Source organism: Bombina bombina, chromosome 6 (assembly GCF_027579735.1).
Source record: "Bombina bombina isolate aBomBom1 chromosome 6, aBomBom1.pri, whole genome shotgun sequence".
NCBI classification, from domain to species: Eukaryota; Metazoa; Chordata; class Amphibia; order Anura; family Bombinatoridae; genus Bombina; species Bombina bombina.
This window is the reverse complement of record NC_069504.1, coordinates 503,630,109-503,651,483: the sequence shown is the minus strand read 5'-3', so window position 1 is coordinate 503,651,483 and position 21,375 is coordinate 503,630,109. Positions and strand designations below refer to the sequence as shown.

At 36.3% G+C, this 21,375-nt stretch overlaps 1 protein-coding gene across 1 annotated transcript in view; it reads left to right on the top strand.

The window, feature by feature from the left end:
• Nucleotides 1-15,417, top strand: part of LOC128664487 (uncharacterized) — a 28,054-nt gene extending 12,637 nt beyond the window's left edge. Inside the window, exons 8-12 of the mRNA XM_053719310.1 lie at nt 6,575-6,718; nt 6,811-6,933; nt 8,902-9,697; nt 9,956-10,092; nt 15,256-15,417. Coding sequence (XP_053575285.1) covers nt 6,575-6,718; nt 6,811-6,933; nt 8,902-9,697; nt 9,956-10,092; nt 15,256-15,417 — 1,362 coding nt within the window. The remainder of the gene's footprint in view (nt 1-6,574; nt 6,719-6,810; nt 6,934-8,901; nt 9,698-9,955; nt 10,093-15,255) is intronic.
• The last annotated feature ends 5,958 nt before the right edge of the window (nt 15,418-21,375 follow it).

The window sequence follows — 21,375 nt, the reverse complement described above, 5'->3', positions numbered from 1 at the left end:
TCTGATACAGGCGTCAAATTTCAAAATTGCCAAGTCTCATACGGACATAGTTCTGGCATTTCTGAGGTCGCATGGGTGGAAAGTGAACGAAGAAAAGAGTTCTCTATCCCCTCTCACAAGAGTTTCCTTTCTGGGAACTCTAATAGATTCTGTAGAAATGAGGATTTACCTGACAGAGACCAGGTTATCAAAACTTCTAAATTCCTGCCGTGTTCTTTATTCCACTCCTCACCCTTTGGTGGCTCAGTGTATGGAAGTAATCGGCTTAATGGTAGCAATGGACATAGTGCCGTTCGCCTGCCTACATCTCAGATCGCTGCAACTCTGCATGCTCAGCCAGTGGAATGGGGATTACACAGATTTGTCCCCTCTACTAAATCTGGATCAAGAGACCAGGGATTCTCTTCTCTGGTGGCTATCTCGGGTCCATCTGTCCAAAGGTATGACCTTTCGCAGGCCAGATTGGACAATTGTAACGACAGATGCCAGCCTTCTAGGCTGGGGGGCAGTCTGGAACTCCCTGAAGGCTCAGGGATCGTGGACTCAGGAGGAGACACTCCTTCTGATAAACATTCTGAAACTAAGAGCGATATTCAATGCTCTTCAGGCTTGGCCTCAGCTAGCGACAATGAGGTTCATAAGATTTCAGTCGGACAACATCACGACTGTGGCTTACATCAACCATCAAGGGGGAACAAGGAGTTCCCTAGCGATGTTAGAAGTCTCAAAGATAATTCGCTGGGCAGAGATTCACTCTTGCCACCTATCCATATCCCAGGTGTAGAGAACTGGGAGGCGGATTTTCTAAGTCGACAGACTTTTCATCCGGGGGAGTGGGAACTCCATCCGGAGGTGTTTGCACAATTGATTCATCGTTGGGGCAAACCAGAACTGGATCTCATGGCGTCTCGCCAGAACGCCAAACTTCCTTGTTATGGATCCAGGCCCAGGGACCCCAAGGCAACGCTGATAAATGCTCTAGCAGCGCCTTGGTCCTTCAACCTGGCTTATGTGTCTCCACCGTTTCCTCTGCTCCCTCGTCTGATTGCCAAAATCAAGCAGGAGAGAGCATCTGTGATCTTGATAGTGCCTGCGTGGCCACGCAGGACTTGGTATGCAGATCTGGTGGACATGTCATCCTTTCCACCATGGACTCTGCCGCTGAGACAGGACCTTCTACTTCAAGGTCCTTTCAACCATCCAAATCTAATTTCTCTGAGGCTGACTGCCTGGAGATTGAACGCTTGATTTTATCAAAGCGTGGTTTCTCCGAGTCAAAATCTATCATAAGATATGGCGTAAATATCTTTATTGGTGTGAATCCAAGGGCTACTCATGGAGTAAGGTCAGGATTCCCAGGATATTATCTTTTCTCCAAGAAGGATTGGAGAGAGGATTGTCAGCTAGTTCCTTAAAGGGACAGATTTCTGCTCTGTCTATTCTTTTGCACAAGCGTCTGGCGGATGTTTCAGACGTTCAGGCATTTTGTCAGGCTTTAGTTAAATTTGGTTCTTAAAGTTCTTCAGGGGGTTCCGTTTGAACCTCTTCATTCCATAGATCCATCAAACTTTTATCTTGGAAAGTTCTTTTTTTGGTAGCTATTTCCTCGGCTCGTAGATTTTCCGAGTTGTCTGCCTTACAATGTGATTCTCCTTATCTGATCTTCCATGCAGATAAGGTAGTTCTGCGTACCAAACCTGGGTTTTTACCTAAGGTGGTATCTAATAAGAATATCAATCAGGAGATTGTTGTTCCTTCATTGTGTCCTAATCCTTCTTCAAAGAAGGAACGTCTATTACACAATCTTGACGTGGTTCGTGCTTTAAAGTATTATTTACAAGCTACTAAAGATTTTCGTCAAACATCTGCTTTGTTTGTTGTCTACTCTGGACAGAGGAGAGGCCAAAAGGCTTCGGCAACTTCTCTTTCTTTTTGGCTAAGGAGTATAATACGCTTAGCTTATGAGACCGCTGGCCAGCAGCATCCGGAAAGGATTACAGCTCATTCTACTAGAGCTGTGGCTTCCACATGGGCCTTTAAAAATGAGGCTTCTGTTGAACAGATTTGCAAGGCGGCGACTTGGTCTTCGCGTCATACCTTTTCAAAATTCTATAAATTTGATACTTTTGCTTCTTCGGAGGCTATTTTTGGGAGAAAGGTTTTACAGGCAGTGGTACCGTTTAAGTACCTGCCTTGTCCCTCCCTTCATCCGTGTACTTTAGCTTTGGTATTGGTATCCCACAAGTAATGAATGATTCGTGGACTGGATACACCTTACAAGAGAAAACATAATTTATGCTTACCTGATAAATTTATTTCTCTTGTGGTGTATCCAGTCCACGGCCCGCCCTGTCATTTTAAGGCAGGTATTTTTTAATTTTAAACTACAGTCACCACTGCATCCTATGGTTTCTCCTTTCTCTGCTTGTCTTCGGTCGAATGACTGGATATGGCAGTTAGGGGAGGAGCTATATAGCAGCTCTGCTGTGGGTGATCCTCTTGCAACTTCCTGTTGGGAAGGAGAATATCCCACAAGTAATGGATGATCCGTGGACTGGATACACCACAAGAGAAATAAATTTATCAGGTAAGCATAAATTATGTTTTTTTGCATTCAGTTCTTTTGCAATGCCAAGCTTAGTTACTGATATTTACTATTTATATATAAAATGGCTTTATAAAAGTGTTCTTTGTAAGCATGTTAAAGTAAGAAAATGGTATTTACCCTACCGGCTTTCAGAATGAGGCTGTACGCTACAAATTATCTTTGTCTATCTGTATTTGCATTGTGATCTTATTGGCCTGGAAGCTCCAATTTAAAGCTAATTTCACTAACATTATAGCATACTACTCATTCTTAACATTTTAAGTTCTTAACTCTGCACCAGAAGGCTTAGGGCTGAAATTGTAAATGTTTATGGGCAGAATGAGATACTCAAGGGAAATCTAGGCATAAAGCCTGGTGCAGCTAGGTACATGGTCTGAAGATCCAGGGCACAGTCTGGTTGAGTTTGGGTGATTCCATTGTTTTCAGTTTAAAACTTTCCTTTATTGTAATCTGTGGGGGACCTTGTAATTCTGCCATATTTTACTATTGCTGCTTTGCAGGGAAAACAAGCTTTCTTACGTGTAGGCAGGGCCGCCATCAGGGGGTGACAGGGGTGACTCCTGTCAGGGGCCCAATGAGCCAGGGGGGCCCCATGAGGGAAGAACTAAAAAAAAAAAAATTTTTTTTTTTTCTTTAAATTTTGGCAGCCACCAGTGGGTACTACAGCAGAGTGCTAATTGAGCATAGAAAATGTTATTACAAGGAGTAAAGTATTAGCATTTGAGAGGATTTCTTAGTGTGCACTAAACCACTATGCTCAGTGTGAGACAGACTTGGCACTTTGTACAGTGTGTGCCTGAGTCAGACGGCAGATCACTTTAATTTGAAGAGGAGGTAGAACTTACTTAGCAAATGTTTTTTATTTCTTTGTGCAATTTTGGATTGTAACTTCAGTGTGGTAGTAGTTGTTTGGTGGGGCTAGGGGTCCATAAAAACACATTTTTTTAGCAGCAGTGTATTTATGATTATTTCACAATGCTGTAGAAATTCTATATTTAAAACCATGCAGAAATGTTTCCTCCTCAATACACAAATGGTAAATGCCCTTTTGGCAGATATGCATTATATATATATATATATATATATATATATATATATTACATTCCAGTTTACTGCCCCTTTATGCAAGGACTTTCCAGATGCAAGGAGGCATCTTATCTAAGATTTTTGCATCTGCATAAAATGTTATACTCTCAGACTAAGATTGCTCAGTGTTTGAAATGAGACAGGTTAACATAAAACTGTTCAGTTTACACTACAGCTGACTTAGTTTTGAAATACCTACCAACAAGCCTAAATCCTGCATTTAAGCAGATCTAATGGTATGAGTACCACAGCTTATGGTCCCACCAAGACCATATAGAGTACAGCATTTTCAAAATCTATAAGTACAGCTGACAGATGGGAAAATTTGTACACTATATTTGAAGTGATGCTCTTGGTTGGGGAAAATAGGGAAAAAACAAACAAACAAACAAACAAACAAACATATGTCAATCTTTTAAAGGTACTTTTCTTCATCTAGCCATCTACCCAGCTCAATAATGTACAATTTTGAATTCACAGAATTATTTTTGTTTGCACATTTACAAATATGATTCTTTAAAAAGTGATCTCTTAATTTCTGCAATTTTTTTTATCATGCATGTCACACACTGTTTATTTAGGGGATGCAAGGTGCATAAATGTTTCCTCCTGTGAGTGTTTCTGTGGGTGTCTGTGTTTATGTCTTTGTGCTTTGGTTTGTGTCTCTATGTGTATTTATTTTTTATCTGTGGGTCTCTCTGTGAGGGTGGGTGTGTATGTCTTTGTGCATTTTCTGTGGATGTCTGTGAGCGTGTGTGCATATGTCTTTGAGCTTTTTCTATGGGTGTCTCTGTGAGGGTGTGTGTGTGTGTGTGTGTATGTATGTATTTCTGTGTTTTCTGTGGATGTCTCAGTGAGGGTGTGTATATGTATGTCTTTCTGTGTTTTTCAGGTGGTTGTCTCTCTGTGTGTGTGTGTATGTCTTTGTGTGTTTTCTGTGGATGTCTCAGTGAGGGGGTGTGTGTATGTTTTTGTGTGTTTTATGTGGTTGTTTCTCTGTGTGTGTATGTCTTTGTGTGTTTTCTGTGTGTGTCTCTGTGTGTGTGTATATGTCTTTGTGTGTTTTCTGAGGCTGTCTCTGTCAGTGTTTCCTTGGGTGTATGTGCAAGTTTGAGTTTGTGTGGGACATTTTGACCTTACTACTGATTATTCCCATCTTTCTACAGACTTTGAGACTAACAAGACCTTTCCGGAAGTAACCAATCTACCATTTAACCTTTAAATTATTGTTTAGGCAGTTCAGGGCCCTTCCTTTCAGCCACTGCATGCTGTCGTCATCATTTAGTTGGCATCTTCCTTTACAAAAAGATAATCAGAACTCCATATTTTGTTTTCTAAATCTCCTTTTTTTACAAAACTGTAGTTTACCTCATTACTTGTCAGGACAATGTAAACAAGTGCTAAGTGTCTGTTTGGGTGTCTGAGTGTGTTTCTTTGCGTGTCTGCTAGAGTGTCTATATGTGAATCCTATGTGTGAGTGTGTTTGTGTGTTTCAGTGTATGAGTGTGTCTGTGTGTGTGTCTGTGTATGTTACTACTTTTACAACATTTCCAAGTTTAAATATACGTTTTAGTCACTTGGTCAAAAATTGCACATGTCAAAGGAGCGGGGGGGGGGGGGGCCTGATCAATGGTTGAGTCAGGGGCCCCAAAATTTCTAGTGGCGGCCCTGCGTGTAGGCCATTGGATAGGTAGATTCACAGCTCATTCACAGAAAATAAAAAGTTCACACTGCCAAAGCAAGCTAGGTTGTGGCTAAATGGATATTCTAGTATGAAATGAGACTATTTTATTTTATAAATAATTTCTCTTTTCTCACTATAACCTCATACCAATCATTCAGAAGAGCCATGCAAAACCATCTTATGCACGCTCATGGCTTCTGTCTTCGAAAAACATAAACAAGGGGCGCCCAGAATAACAATTATATCATCCTAAGCATGAAAATATATATTACATCAATGATTTCAAAAAGCCTTTTTAGATCTCTCTTGATAATCTAAATATATAATAAGCCTCCGTCTAGTGATGTCAATGAGCAAGCGGGAGCACTAAATAGTACTCCACTCGTAATCTATCCCATAATGGTATGCCTGATAAAACAACCAGAATAGGTTGAGACATTTGTCGCAGCAAACATTTTTTATATTGCTTTTAATAAACTAAGCATATAATGAGCCATTTGCATCTGATTTCACTTCTGTGGCGTGCTCGTTGGGAGAGGAACTGGCAGAGTTTGCTAAGGAGGCAGTCAGCTGGAGAGTGGGGATACCAGCTTGCTTTCTGTGCACTAAAAACGATTTGTGCCACTGCCATTGTGAGTAATCTCTTTTGGACTTTCTTTCTTTTATATCATACGATACTGTATCAGGGTATGTGGTGCACCCTTGTTTATATTTTTTTTACATTTTGATTGTATGTGTTTCCAGACCACAGAAGAGGAGCAACCTTCTAAGTGATGCTATACACTGTTATCATTGTTCAACTTTACAAGTTGTTTGAGACTTTGGTATATTGAACTTTACAATTTTATATTTTTTTCTTAATTTATTAGCCAAAATAGAGATATAATTTCATGTGTTTTTGGAATTAGCAGTTGCACATCCCCTATAGCCAAAAGCACTTTTTTGGCTTTCTTTGTTATGATTTTTGTCTTGTCTAGCTAAGCAATTATAAACTATTAGAAGAGTTTGACAATTTTTTTATCAGGGATTTTCAAATACCTTTACTGGGCAAAATATATGCAGTGAAAGTTAAAACATGACATCTATTTGAGTCAATTTTAATAATGATTGCCAAATGTATGTTTTAGCTATTCCATGCTGATTTTTACATGAACTTGTCAATTGGGCTTATCTTTAAATGTCTTCTTATTTGCAAGATAAATCTCCAAACTCTGCAAGAGGAAACAGCAAAGCAACGTTCCCTCTTGGAGGCTGAAATGAGAATACAGGCTGGGAGGTTAGCAGAACTAGAAAGCCAGGTTACCATTAAGCTGAATCAGTATAGACATGCATCTTCACAGGTGATGAATTTGTATTCTTAAAATAATAACGTAATCAGTATCTCTGCAAAAGTCTTGGTACCTTCAACATATTGTATTGCATTATATTCCAGTGGGAGATTCAGGAGCTCATTTCATATACATGTAGAGCTACTCAAACACCTGATGAGGATGAGGAGAAGAGTGTGGTTCAGAAAACTGAGCCTGTTCCACCAAATGACAAAGAGATCCATTGGGTAAGTACAGAGAGGTCAATGCAATCAGTGTCATCCATACATGAGTGATTTATATAACAAGAGAAAATTCCAACATGGGAAAGGCTACACATTGCAGCAGAAAAACCAAGTGAGAGAAAAAATAGATGTAAATTATAAATTATTATTTGTGGTAGCCATGCACAATACAAGAAAAATGCAAGTTACCCCTTTTAATCCGTCAAATTTTATGCCAAAACACGTATGCAAGCTCAGGTAATTAATTTCTTTTTTTTAAAGGGACACTGAACCAAAAATGTTTCTTTTGTGATTCAGATAGAGCATGCAATTTTAAGCAACTTTCTAATTTACTCATATTATCAATTTGTCTTCATTCTCTTGCTATCTTTATCTAAAAAAGAAGGCATCTACGCTTTTTTCTTGGTTCAGAACTCTGGACAGCAGTTTTTGATTGGTGGATGAATTTATCCACCAATCAGCAAGGACAACCTAGGTTGTTCACCAAAAATTGGCCGGCATCTAAACTTACATTCTTGCATTTCAAATAAAGATTCCAAGAGAATGAAGAAAATTTGATAATAGGAGTAAATTTGAAAGTTGCTTAAAATGTCATGCTCTATCTGAATCACGAAAGAAAAAATTTGGGTACAGTGTCCCTTTAAGCCATTCAATTGTGTTTTAAGAGCACCCATTGATTTATTAAAAACACTCAAATTACACATTAAATGTAATTGAATTAAAGACATGGAAAAAATAGATGTTTCACAAGATTATTATTTTTTTAATTATTATTTATTTATTTTTATTGAGGATGTTCAAAATAAAGTTACATATACAGGTAGACAACATAAAGTTTCACAGCAAAATTGCATAATGTGCCTGTAGAACATAAAAACCCCCCATAAAATACAGTCCTTATTTTTCTTCTTTAAAGTCCCCTTAGGATCAAAGAAATAGGCTACTCTTGGACATCTGCAGAGATATATCTTCATAACATTGGGGTTATGTGAAGCAAGGTTACTCACGAACCTTGTATTATTATATTCTCAAAATATATACAAATATAAACACAGTGTGATAGTTATATCCTTAAAGGGACGCTCAAGTCAAATTAAACTTTCATGATTTAGATAGAGCATGCAATTTTAAAAAACTTTCCAATTTACTTCCATTAATAAAATGTGCACAGTCATTTTATATTTACAATGTTGGAGTCACCAGCCCCTACTAAGCATGTGCAAAAATGCAAAGAATATACCTATAGGCATTTGTGATTGGCTGATGGCTGTCACATGATATATGAGGAGTGGAAATAGACAAACTAAGTGCAATTGCATTGTCTTGTTATCATGCATTTGTTGATCATGCAAATCTACTGTATTTACTGGTCCTTTAAGGATTCTGTGATTAATATTGTTGTTAGAGGTCAATAATAAGCAGATTATTGTACACTGCATGGACACACCTCCTTCACAAGATTTTAAAAGGGTTTTTCACAAGATTTTTACAGACCTTCACAAAGTAAAATATATATGACCAGTGCAAAAGGAAAATATAGTGAATAATTGATTCAGTAGTGATAATAGCTGCCTAATGTACCTGAATGTTTTTTTTTCCTGAAAGGGATATTACATTTTATTTTATATGCACTAGAAATGAATTACTGCACTACAAAAGATCTACACACAAAATTAATGTTTCAAAAACATTTAAGTTGTTGATGTTAGGGTTATTTGTATTCTTTTGTAGAGCAGGGACACACTCCTTGAAAACCAGTTGTTTATCTTGCCCACTGCAAAGAAAATACTTCTGGAGAAGATTTTTTTTCTGATGGATATGAATCGAGCAGTAGCATTGTCCCCATATGGGTTATAGCATCACAAGTAATTGACATTCTAATGATGAGCATCTCTTTTTACTCTTTTTACTATTGAAATATAGATTCCTTTTTTTTCACTCTCTCTCTCATACTATGATTTTTACTTTTAGAAAACTATGAATGATAATGGAGAAAGCCAGGTCTCTATCACGAAGCCAAGTACTGTTGACAGCAACATAACTGAAGCTGAAAGGGTGTCACTTTCAGAAATGGAGGCTTCACTTACTATGTCTAAGCAGAATGTCCCCAATATCATATCATCACTCATGTCTGAACTTATTACATCTCTTCCTCTTAATGAAGAGAGTGAATCTATATGTACTTCTCTTCCCGCATACCAAGATGGCCGCTCTATTATGACAGCTCAAGGTGACTCTGAGGAGACCAAGTCTTTTACTACAGAAGAACTCCTGCCTAATAAGACTAATCATCCAGATGGTCCTGCTACTATGCCATACACATTCAGTAATCAGGTCAGTCATTTAAATGCATCATTTTCATTGCCTGAAGAGAATACTGAAAATATCATATCACTGCCTGAACAGGAAAAGACATTTGCTACCTGTGATACAGAATCATTCATTGGAACTCAAACAATGACATCACATCTTATGTTTGATAATACAGCCAATGCTGATACCACTCCACGTATTGGATCTAATGAGAAGAACAGTCCTCTTACATCACTTCCTGTACCCCAAATCAATGCCTGCCCCCCTGAATCAGATGTTGAGAATGGCAAGATAAAAGTGCCGGAAATTGATCCTATTCCTCACCATTCTGTACCACTTCCTGCACCTGAAAATAATACAATTTCTGTTGCATCAGATGGAAATGTATATTTTGCTAAATCACTTTCTATTCTAGAAGTGGACACCAATAATTTTTTATCACAGCCTCTGGAAGGTACTTCTCTTTATTTTACTGCTATTATCGTAAATGCCTAAAAAAAAAAATAGCTAAATAAATAAGCAAAGCATGATGATCAAGAAATAATCTTAGAAAAGCTTAACTGCACAGTGCATAATTTGGTCAATCATTGTACTCACATGTATCTCTGTACACATGTATTTCACAGTCAGCTCATATAAGCTTTTCTAAGACACTGTGGTCTCATATTGTATGTTGTTCCTATGAGAAATTAACATTTCCTATTCCTTACAGATCTTACGTTTCATGCATCTCAACAATTTGAAGAAATAAACTGCATGAATCCAGCGCTCTCTAGCTGTGCAGACACCAAAACTGACAGTTTGTCCATTACACAACATGGAGCTCTGGAAGAAAGAGAAGAGAATATAGTTAGTATATGGCAGTCTTTTGTTTTTATGATTCATGCACTAAACAATAAAATCAAAAGTAGCACAGTGTAGGCTGCAGGGGAGACAGAGATCATTAAAGCTTATTCAAAACTGCATTTGAAAGCACTGAATGCACTGTTCTTTGCACTGCAAGTGAGTGAACCAGATGGGCTGCAGGCAGTGCCGGCACGGCCAATACAAGAGTAATTCGCAGGATTGTGCAGTGGTAAATGCAGAAGTTAGTGATGCCTTCAATGTATTTTCACGTGCAGTACTAGATGTTTTTTTGGGGAGACAAGTAACTTTTTTATGCTTAAAAAATACCCCCATTTAAAAGCAACGCTTTGTAAAGGGACAGTTACTGTAAAATAGTTTTTCCCTTAATGTGTTCCCAATGATTTGTTATACCAGCTGCATATAAAATGTAAGATGAACTGATTATTTGTGTTTATTTTTGTATATGAAATAGTTGCTGTTCTTATCTGAAACCAAAACCCATTAAAAAGGTTTGAGCAGGGAAATCAGATGTCCTTATTTTTATCACTTCCTATACACACACATACTTCTTCATATTAACTCTGTATACCAAAGCCCAATACAATTGAAAATTGACATTTTATAACTTATCTCTCCTAGCCCCCACTGAGAGTGTAATTCATTTACTAACTATCGGCTAGATTATGAGTTTTGCGTTAGAGGCTGTGCAGTGCTAACGAGCAGTTTTTCTCTCACCGCTCACTTACCTGCAGCGCTGGTATTACGAGTTTTTACAAACCTGTGGTTAAAAGACAAGAAGTGAGCGTTGAGCAAAATTTTGCTCATTACCAGCGCTGCTTAAAGGATTACTTTCCGTTATAATTTTTAAGCCAAACAACTAACATATTAAAGTTAATAAACATTAATTAAAACCTACTGACCTATATTTTCTCCAAAACGAAGTTTCATAACGTTCTAAAAGTTATATCTTTTATTTGCCGATGATGTCACGTTATCCTGCCCACTATTTTCAGCACTGCATGTTCAAAATACTTAAACCAATGAAATTGTGTTTAAAGCGCCATTTTGAAACCTAGGTATTGTAAACGGATTGGTACAGAGCAAAGGATACCCGCGGAGTGGGTTTGGAAAACAATTAAATTTGCAGACAAGATTTCTGATATACGGTAGAGATATGTTAATGAAATGCTATTGATAAAAAGCGTATTTGGGGTAGTTAGTTAGTAACAGGCATAGAAAATATTTACTTACAGTGGCCCTTTAAGTCAGCGGTGAGCTGGTCGTATGTGCTCGTGTACGATTTCCCCATAGGAATCAATGGGGAGAGCCGGCCGAGAAAAATTCTAACACCTGCAAAAAAAGCAGTGTAAAACTCAGTAACGCAGCCCCATTGATTCCTATGGGGAAATAAAAGTTATGTCTACACCTAACACCCTAACATGAACCCCCGAGTCTAAACACCCCTAATTTTACACTTATTAACCCCTAATTTGCCACCCCGACACTGCCGACACCTACATTATATTATTAACCCCTAATCTGCCGCTCCGGATACCGACGCCACCTACATTATAGTTATGAACCCCTAATCTGCTGCCCCCAACATTGCCAACAACTACATTATATTTATTAACCCCTAATCTGCTGCCCCCAATGTCGCCGCAACCTACCTACATTTATTAACCCCTAATCTTCCGCCCCCAATGTCGCCGCCACTATAATAAAGTTATTAACCCCTAAACCTAAGTCTAACCCTAACCCTAACACCCCCTAACTTAAAGGGCCACTAAACCCACAATCTTTCTTTCATGATTCAGATAGAGAATATAAATTTAAACAACATTACAATTTACTTCCATTATTTATTTTGCTTCATTTTTAAAATATCCTTAGTTGAAGAAAAAGCAATGCACATGGTGAGCCAATCACACGAGGCTTCTATGTGCAGCAACCAATCAGCAGCTAGTGAGCATATCTAGATATGCTTTTCATCAAAGAATATCAAGAGAATAAAACAAATTAGATAATATAAGTAAATTAGAAAGATGTTTAAAATTGCATTCTCTTTCTAAATCATAAAAGAAAAAATGTGGGTGGCATGTCCCTTTAAATATAATTTAAATAAATCTAAATAAAATTACTATCATTAACTACATTATTCCTATTTAAAACTAAATACTTACCAATAAAAATAAACCCTAAGCTAGCCAAATATAACTAATAGTTACATTGTATCTATCTTAGGTTTTATTTTTATTTTACAGGCAAGTTTGTATTTATTTTAACTAGGTAGAATAGTTATTAAATAGTTATTAACTATTTAATAACTACCTAGCTAAAATAAAGACAAATTTACCTGTAAAATAAAACCTAACCTAAGTTACAATAACACCTAACACTACAATATAATTAAATAAATTAACTAAATTAAATACAATTACCTAAATTAAATTAAATTAGCTAAAGTACAAACCCCCCCCCACTAAATTACAGAAAATCCTAAACTAAACTACCAATAACCCTTAAAGGGGTCTTTTGCGGGGCATTGCCCCAAAGTAATCAGCTCTTTTACCTGTAAAAAAAAATACAAACAACCCCCCAACAGTAAAACCCACCACCCACACAACCAACACCCCAAATAAAATACTATCTAAAAAAACCTAAGCTCCCCATTGCCCTGAAAAGGGCATTTGGATGGGCATTGCCCTTAAAAGGGCAGTTAGCTCTTTTGCCGCCCAAACCCTAACCTAAAAATAAAACCCACCCAATACACCCTTAAAAAAACACTAACCCCCTGAAGATCGACTTACCGGGAGACGTCTTCATCCAAGCCGGGCCGAAGTCCTCAACGAAGCCGGGAGAAGTCTTCATCCAAGCCGGGCAAAGTGGTCCTCCAGACGGGCAGAAGTCTTCATCCAGACGGCATCTTCTATCTTCATCCATCCGGCACGGAGCGGGTCCATCTTCAAGACATCCGACGCGGAGCATCCTCTTCTTCCGACGACTAAAGCTGAATGAAGGTACCTTTAAGTGACGTCATCAAAGATGGCGTCCCTTAGATTCCGATTGGCTGATAGAATTATATCAGCCAATCAGAATTAAGGTAGAAAAAAACCCTATTGTCTGACACAATCAGCCAATAGGATTGAAGTTCAATCCTATTGGCTGATCCAATCAGCCAATAGGATTGAGCTTGCATTCTATTGGCTGTTCCAATCAGGGCAATGCCCATCCAAATGCCCTTTTCAGGGCATTTGGATGGGCAATTCTATCAGCCAATCAGAATTAAGGTAGAAAAAAACCCTATTGTCTGACACAATCAGCCAATAGGATTGAAGTTCAATCCTATTGGCTGATCCAATCAGCCAATAGGATTGAGCTTGCATTCTATTGGCTGTTCCAATCAGGGCAATGCCCATCCAAATGCCCTTTTCAGGGCAATGGGGAGCTTAGGATAGTATTTTATTTGGGGGGTTGGTTTTACTGTTGGGGGGGTTGTTTGTATATATTTTTTACAGGTAAAAGAGCTGATTACTTTGGGGCAATGTCCCGCAAAAAGCCCTTTTATTTTTTTTTGGGGGGGGGCTTTTTTTTATTTTAATAGGGCTATTAGATTAGGTGTAATTAGTTTAAATATCTGTAATTTGTTTATTATTTTCTTATTTTCTACATTATTATGGTTTTTTTTGTACTTTAGCTAATTTAATTTAATTTAGGTAATTGTATTTAATTTAGTTAATTTATTTAATTATTATGTAGTGTTAGGTGTTAGTGTAACTTAGGTTAGGTTTTATTTTACAGGTAAATTTGTCTTTATTTTAGCTAGGTAGTAATTAAATAGTTAATAACTATTTAACAACTATTCTACCTAGTTAAAATAAATACAAACTTGCCTGTAAAATAAAAATAAATCCTAAGCTAGATACAATGTAACTATTAGTTATATTGTAGCTAGCTTAGGGTTTATTTTATAGTTAAGTATTTAGTTTTAAATAGGAATAATGTAGTTAATGATAGTAATTTTATTTAGATTTATTTAAATTATATTTAAGTTAGGGGGTGTTAGGGTTAGACTTAGGTTTAGGGGTTAATAACTTTAATATAGTGGCAGCGACGTTTGGGGGTGGCAGATTAGGGGTTAATAAATGTAGGTTGGTGGCAGGGATGTTAGGGACGGCAGATTAGGGGTTAATAATATTTAACTAATGTTTGCGAGGCGGGAGTGCGGCGGTTTAGGGGTTAATATGTTTATTATAGTGGCGGTGACGTTGGGGGCGGCAGATTAGGGGTTAAAAAGTGTAGGTAGGTTGCGGTGACATTGGTGCGGCAGATTAGGGGTTAATAAATATTATGTAGGTGTCGGCGATGTTGGGGGCAGCAGATTAGGGGTTCATAAATATAATGTAGGTGGCGGCGGTGTCCAGAGCAGCAGATTAGTGGTTACAATTTTTATTATAGTGTTTGCGACGCGGTAGGGCCTCGGTTTAGGGGTTAATAGGTAGTTTATGGGTGTTAGTGTACTTTTTTAGCACTTTAGTTATGAGTTTTATGTTACAGCGTTGTACCATAAAACTCTTAGCTACTGACTTTTAAATGCGTTAGGACTCTTGACAGGATAGGCTGTACTGCTCACTTTTTGGCCTCCCAGGACAGACTCGTAATACCAGCTCTATCGAAGTCCCATAGAAAAAAGACTTTACAAAGTTTACGTAAGTCGTTTTGCGGTAAGGCCAAAGAAGTGTGTGGTACACCTAAACCTTCAAGACTCGTAATACCAGCGGGTGTAAAAAAGCAGCGTTAGGACCTCTTAACGCAAAACTCATAATCTAGCTGAATGTTTACACAGCTTTTTGTTATAGCCAATACTTAGTATTGAAACTTTAAATTTATGTAGGGATACCACAGGCAAAATAAGCCATTTCAAATGCCAAAATAAAGGTAGAGAAAAAATGAGGGTATACTGTCCCTTTAACAAAGTATTTTGCACTTAACAATACAGTATGGAAAAAAAAAAATTATCCATGACATGAACATGATTTTTACAAAAAACAAACAAAAACAAAAATATCTTAGATGAAACAAAAAAAAGTTGACTACAATGTTTCTTTAAACCTTTTTAAAGTGTTTGAAAGAAATGTGAGTGATTTAGCGATATGTTTATTGAAGTTGAATTCTCAGTGGGATCTCCAGGCTGAGGGAGGACAACAGACTCTCTCAGATGTGACAGGCCTGAGGGGTGACCCTCAGACAGAGCTTTTGGAGACTTCATATAGATTTCACATGTGTCTTCAGACAATAAGGAACGTGCTGATTACTGGTGGTAAGTAGAAGTGTTTGTTAATAGAATACTGTAGAAAAATCTACAAAAGGTTATACAGACTGCGCAAAGGTTAGGGTATATATGCTTTAGAATTTAAGGGGATATTTCTCCTAAATCCCCAGGGGAAAGGACACACAGAGAACAATGTAAAATCTAAAGCGCCAGTACAGGCAAAAAATACCCAGGAAAAAGAGAGCATACGATTTTGATGTTTATATTAAAAAATAATTTATTCTTCAACAAATGTCACAACGAGAACCTCAAAATAAAAATATATGTATAATATGGAATGATAATCTCCTAGGTAAAAATTACACCTTATACAAGAATTCAGACAGTAAAATATGTGATTGGCCAATCTCTATTAAAAAAAATGTGAGTAATCTATAAAAGCATTTACACAAGGAAAATCACACATATATTGTAGGCTACTAATGTAAGCAACTAGAACTGTATGTATCAGAATATCAAGCAATTTGTAACACAATATCTATCATAAAAATATCTACTGATAATCTAAGAGTATGTACGCTAAGTGCATAAACCAAATAGCTTCCGTTAAATATGGCTAAGTCAGCATATCAGTAAAATGTCCACAAAGGTGCAGATGAATATGAATGCTTTACTGGTATCCGTGATTCCTTTAGTGTAGCACAGTGTTTTTTGGGTGTTAGTGCTCTAATGGATCCACTCGAAACTACAGGTACCTGTTTTAGTGATCCTTTTAAGTTCAGCTCTTAGAGTGGAATGAGCTGTCTTCTTTGTCCGATGTCACCTTGTAGAAGTAAATGCCTCCAGAATAAGACGAGCAATGTAACTGCTTTAGCTGATCTTGAAGCCGCGCTGTGAACCCCAGCTACAAACACTTCTGTCTCTTGCTCAGTTCGCGCCTATACCGGTTAGGGCGCTGATTGGCTTAATGGAATGGGAGTGTCTGGTTTGAGCTGTGGGGTGCCGGCTCTACAGCTGATCCTTTCCTTTCTTCCTCTTGATGCACAATAGGAGATCCGCAAAGCGTTTCCGCTGAAATTACTTCAGCCTTTGTCAAGCTTGATCTCCTTTGAATCCTATGGCTTTAAATAGCCCTCCTTCCATTTCTATTGGTTAAGAATTTCAGCCAATGTGTGTCTAATTGGCTCAGAAATATTTGTTAAACATTTGTAAACATTATATCTCTTGAATTTATGTATATTCAGATATTGTTTATTTGGTAAGTTCTAATAATTAGTCATAAACATGTATTTCTCTGAAATCTAAAATTGAATGATTGTATAAGATTATAAGAGATATTTTCAACAAACGTTGATTAAAGAACTAGGATGATAAAAAAAAACTTAATTTTGTTAAACTAAACTTTATTTTAGAGATATTAAGGTTGGAATTAATCATAAACAAGTAATTTCTCTGCGAACTAAAATTTGATTGATTATATAAGATTATGGGCTCCATGTACTAAGCCGTCAATTCATCCGTCATTGTAGACGCGGATAAACTCGCCGTTACTCGCCGCGGGCGAAATGGTGTCCGCTGTCGCTATGTACTAATATTCCCCCAATAAATAGACAAGTCTAGCCCGCCGCGAGCAGTTGCGGATTGTTGATAAATTTGACGCCTCGCTCGCCGCGACTAAGCTGATGTACTTAACTTTCAGTTGAATTGTCTGGCCAATTATTAACACGTGACATGCAAGGTGTCACGAACATCATAGTAGTCACGGGAATAGAATTTTGCTCCTATAAAAGTTCAACTTATCTAAACAACTTTATTATTGTTCAAAATTTTTTGAAGAGTGATAACAGAGCGTTATTTTTGTAATATTTATTTACAATTTGGATATGGCTTCATCTGGATCTGATAATATATAAATATTAATATAAAAATAATTATAAAGATTGACAACTATACAATACAAATTTAAAATATAGATTACTCTTTAATTACAGTCGACAAATTGGGTGCAATTTATGTACATGGAAATGAGAGACAAATTAGACGCCAGTTATGCTGTAAGTACAATGCTGATATTACTGCCTTTTATATATGTCTAGACTGGCGTCTAGATTGACTTTCCTATTGTTTTGTACCTTGCCCGCCACCTAAAAGGTGGCGAGGCAAAAATAACGAGGTGGGAGCGGAAATTGTAGCGAGCGGACAAATAGATTTTTTAGTACATTCGTTTTTGGCGAGTTGGTGGTCAAATGTGTCTAATTACAGTGAAAAATGGAGCGGTATCGAGGTTTGGCGGATAAGTACGCTCGCAATTTTAAAGATGCGAGTTTTAACATAATTGACGGCTTTGTACATATCAGTTTGCGAATTTTGATGCGAGATTTGTTGCGGGTAGCTCGCTGACTGCTTAGTACATGGAGCCCTATAAGTGATATTTTCAACAAACGTTGATAAAAGATCTAAGATGATAAAAAAAAAAGGTTATTTTTGAAAAACTAATCTCAATTGTAGATATATTAAGGTTGGAATTCAGAGATGTCCTTAGTAAGGACTAAATGCTACACAATGGTCTAAATTTGTGGAAAAAAGTGGTGAAAAAAATATATGATAAAATTTGATTTTTTTTTTTTTATTTTAAAAGATTGGGATAATTTCACTAATATAATACAGTTTATACTGATTTGTATATAACTTGTCTCTAGTATTTACAGCTTCTATTTTTATAGAGGTACTAAATTTTGATATTATTTTAAATTTATTTTGATTTTATTTAGGTTTTTAAGAAGCAGTTCAGGTTAAAATCTAAATTTAACCCTTTAGGCTTTAGGGTTTGTAATTCAAATATCCATTTGGCTTCTTTTTGCAGGAGTACATAGGATAAATTGCCACCCCTCTTTTTTTCTTTTAATTTAGTTATCGCTGTGAAGTTAAAATATTTCAAATTGTTATTGCAACACATCCTGAAATGTTTCGCGACAGGTAGATCTTTATTGCGTTCCTTTTCCGAATTTTCTATGGAGTTTAGATGTTCCCTAATTCTTTCCCTTAGTGTTCTCTCTGTCTCTCCCACATACTGTTTTTCACATTTTTTGCATGTAATAAGATAGATAACATTCGTGTCCATACACCTGATGGTTTCCTTAATTTTATATTCTTTCTTTGTTATGTTTGATTTAAAGCTTTTTGTTTTAATTGAATGTTTACATGCTTTGCATGATATGCATGGGTAAAACCCTTGTAGTTTTTCGCCTAAGATCCCTCTTATAGTATTATTATTTTTATGTTTAAAAGTTGGTGCAAGTTTGCTTTTTAGATTATTTGCTTTTTTATAAAAAAATTTTGGTTTATCTGGGAGTTTTTCTCCTAAATGAGTATCAGATTTAAGAATTTTCCAATGGGTTTTTATTATTTTTTCTACTTTGATCCTATCTTCACTATACTCTGTTATGAAGGGTAGGAAGATTTCTTCGTTATTTATTGAAGTAGTTGTCTTTGGTTTGTATTGTAAAATCTCTTTTCTATCTAGATTCACAATTTTTTGTCTTTCTGTTTCTATGGTCTCTTCTAAGTATCCTCTTTCTATGAATTTATTTTTTAGTATTTTTTACTGTGTTTCAAAGTCTTCTTTCTCTTTGCAATTTCTTTTTAGTCTTAAGAATTGACTCTTAGGTATGTTTGCTTTCCACCTTTTTAAGTGACAGCTACTTTCATGGATGAAATTGTTAGCGTCTACTTCCTTAAAATATGTTCTGGTAGATATTTTTTCGTCAATAATGTTGATTTCAAGGTCTAAATAATGAACTATATTAGCGCTGAAATCAGCAGTGAACTTCAGATTTAGATTGTTAGTATTCATGTTTTCTAAACAGATTGTTAGTTCCTCTCTAGTTCCACTCCATATGAGAAACAGATCGTCTATATATCTCTTATAGACAATGATGTTTTCCCTATATGGGCTGAGGCTGAGAAATTGTTTTTCCCAGGCTCCCATGAACAGATTTGCGTAGCTAGGGGCGAATTTGGTGCCCATAGCTGTGCCGCAAATCTGTTCATAGTAGTTGTCTTCGTATAAGAAAAAATTGTGGGTAAGAATATACCTTATACTATCTATTAAGAAGTCTCTTTGTTCTTTCTTAATATCTTTAAGAAAATTTTCTATGGCATGTATCCCATCGTCATGTTTAATAGATGTATATAAGGACTGTACATCGCATGTGACCAGTAAGTAATCTTTTTTCCATTTGAACTCATCAAGTAGTAATAGTAAATTGGTAGAGTCTCTTAGATAAGAATCGAGCTTGGTCACATATTTTTGTAAGTATTTGTCTATGTAAGCCGATAGATTAGCTGTTAGTGAATCTATCCCCGCTATAATCGGTCTCCCTGGAGGTTTAGTTAGTGATTTGTGAATTTTCGGGAGGGCATACAGAACAGGCATAATAGGAAATTTGGGGAGTAGATAATCATATTCTTTGTCATTAATGATCCCTTTATCACTAGCTTTATCTAGGTGGTGTTTCAAAAATACTTTATATATCATCGTGGGATTACATCTTAATTGCTTGTATGTGTTGGTGTCATTTATTAGATCATCAATCATATTTCTATACGCTTCTCTGTCTAAGATAACAATCCCTCCTCCCTTGTCCGCCGGTTTTATAGTTATCTCTTTATTTTCTTCTAATTCTTTGATTAGCTTTTTTTGTTTGAGTGTAATGTTATGTTTAATTTTCGTATTTTGCTTAATCTTACTGATGTCTTCAAGAACCAATTTTTCAAAGGTTTCAATAAATAATCCTTTTTCTTGTTTTGGGTAGAAGTTAGATTTATTTTTTAGGCCTGAGTGAATATATTCAGTATTGTTTAAGGCTTCTTGTTCATTTGTAGACATTTTTGTATTAAAATTCCTTTCCAGAGGGGTTTTAAGGAAGTATTTCTTAAGTGTAAGATTTCTAATAAATTTACTTGCATCAATATAAGTGTCAAGTTTGTTTAATGTTCTGGTTGGAGCAAATGACAACCCTTTGTTTAATATTTCTATATGTTTGTTTTCTAATTTAATTTTACTCAAATTAAAAATTCCATTAGTCTTTATCTCTTCATTTTGACCCTCTGTGTGTTCCTGTATGGTTCTTCTACTCTTTCTCTGTAACCCTCCTCCTCTCTTTCCTCGTCGTCTGAGTGATTTCTTTTTCTTCTTGTTCCCTGGTGTTGTGGGCCTACCTCTAAAAAATGTTCAGTGTGTTCTTTACTGTTATCTCCTGTTTTGTTTTGTTTTCTTGTTTCTATCTAATGTATCAAATCTATTAGATGTGGGAATTCTCCATTCATCTTTATTCGGTCTATTTTCAGTGTTATCAGTTCTTTCGTCATTTGTTTTATAATTCCCATTTTTATTATGGTAGTATGTGTTTTTCCTAGGTGTATTTATTTTTGGCTGTTCATAATCCCTTCTGAAGTAATTACGCTCATAATCTCTTCTCTGATAGCTATTGAAACTGTTATAGTTATTTTTGTTTTTGTGTCTCTGATGGTAATTACCCGTTTGCCATTCTGGTCTTAGTTGTGGGCCATTATAATGTATCTGGTTATAATTTGAAGACTGGTTCTCTTGTCTGTAATCATTATAGTAAATAGAGATTGGCCAATCACATATTTTACTGTCTGAATTCTTGTATAAGGTGTAATTTTTATCTAGGAGATTATCATTCCATGTTATACATATATTTTTATTTTGAGGTTCTCGTTGTGACATTTGTTGAAGAATAAATTATTTTTTAATATAAACATCAAAATCGTATGCTCTCTTTTTCCTGGGTATTTTTTGCCTGTACTGGCGCTTTAGATTTTACATTGTTCTCTGTAATAGAATACTGTAGAACAATACAATAATTTATATCTCCTTCATGACATTTTGATTTACATATGCTCTCCATCTACATTTAATTTCCATCTTTTATTTACTTTTTGTCTTCTATCTTTTGCTCGTCTTTCTCCCGCTCTGGAAATCAGGCTTT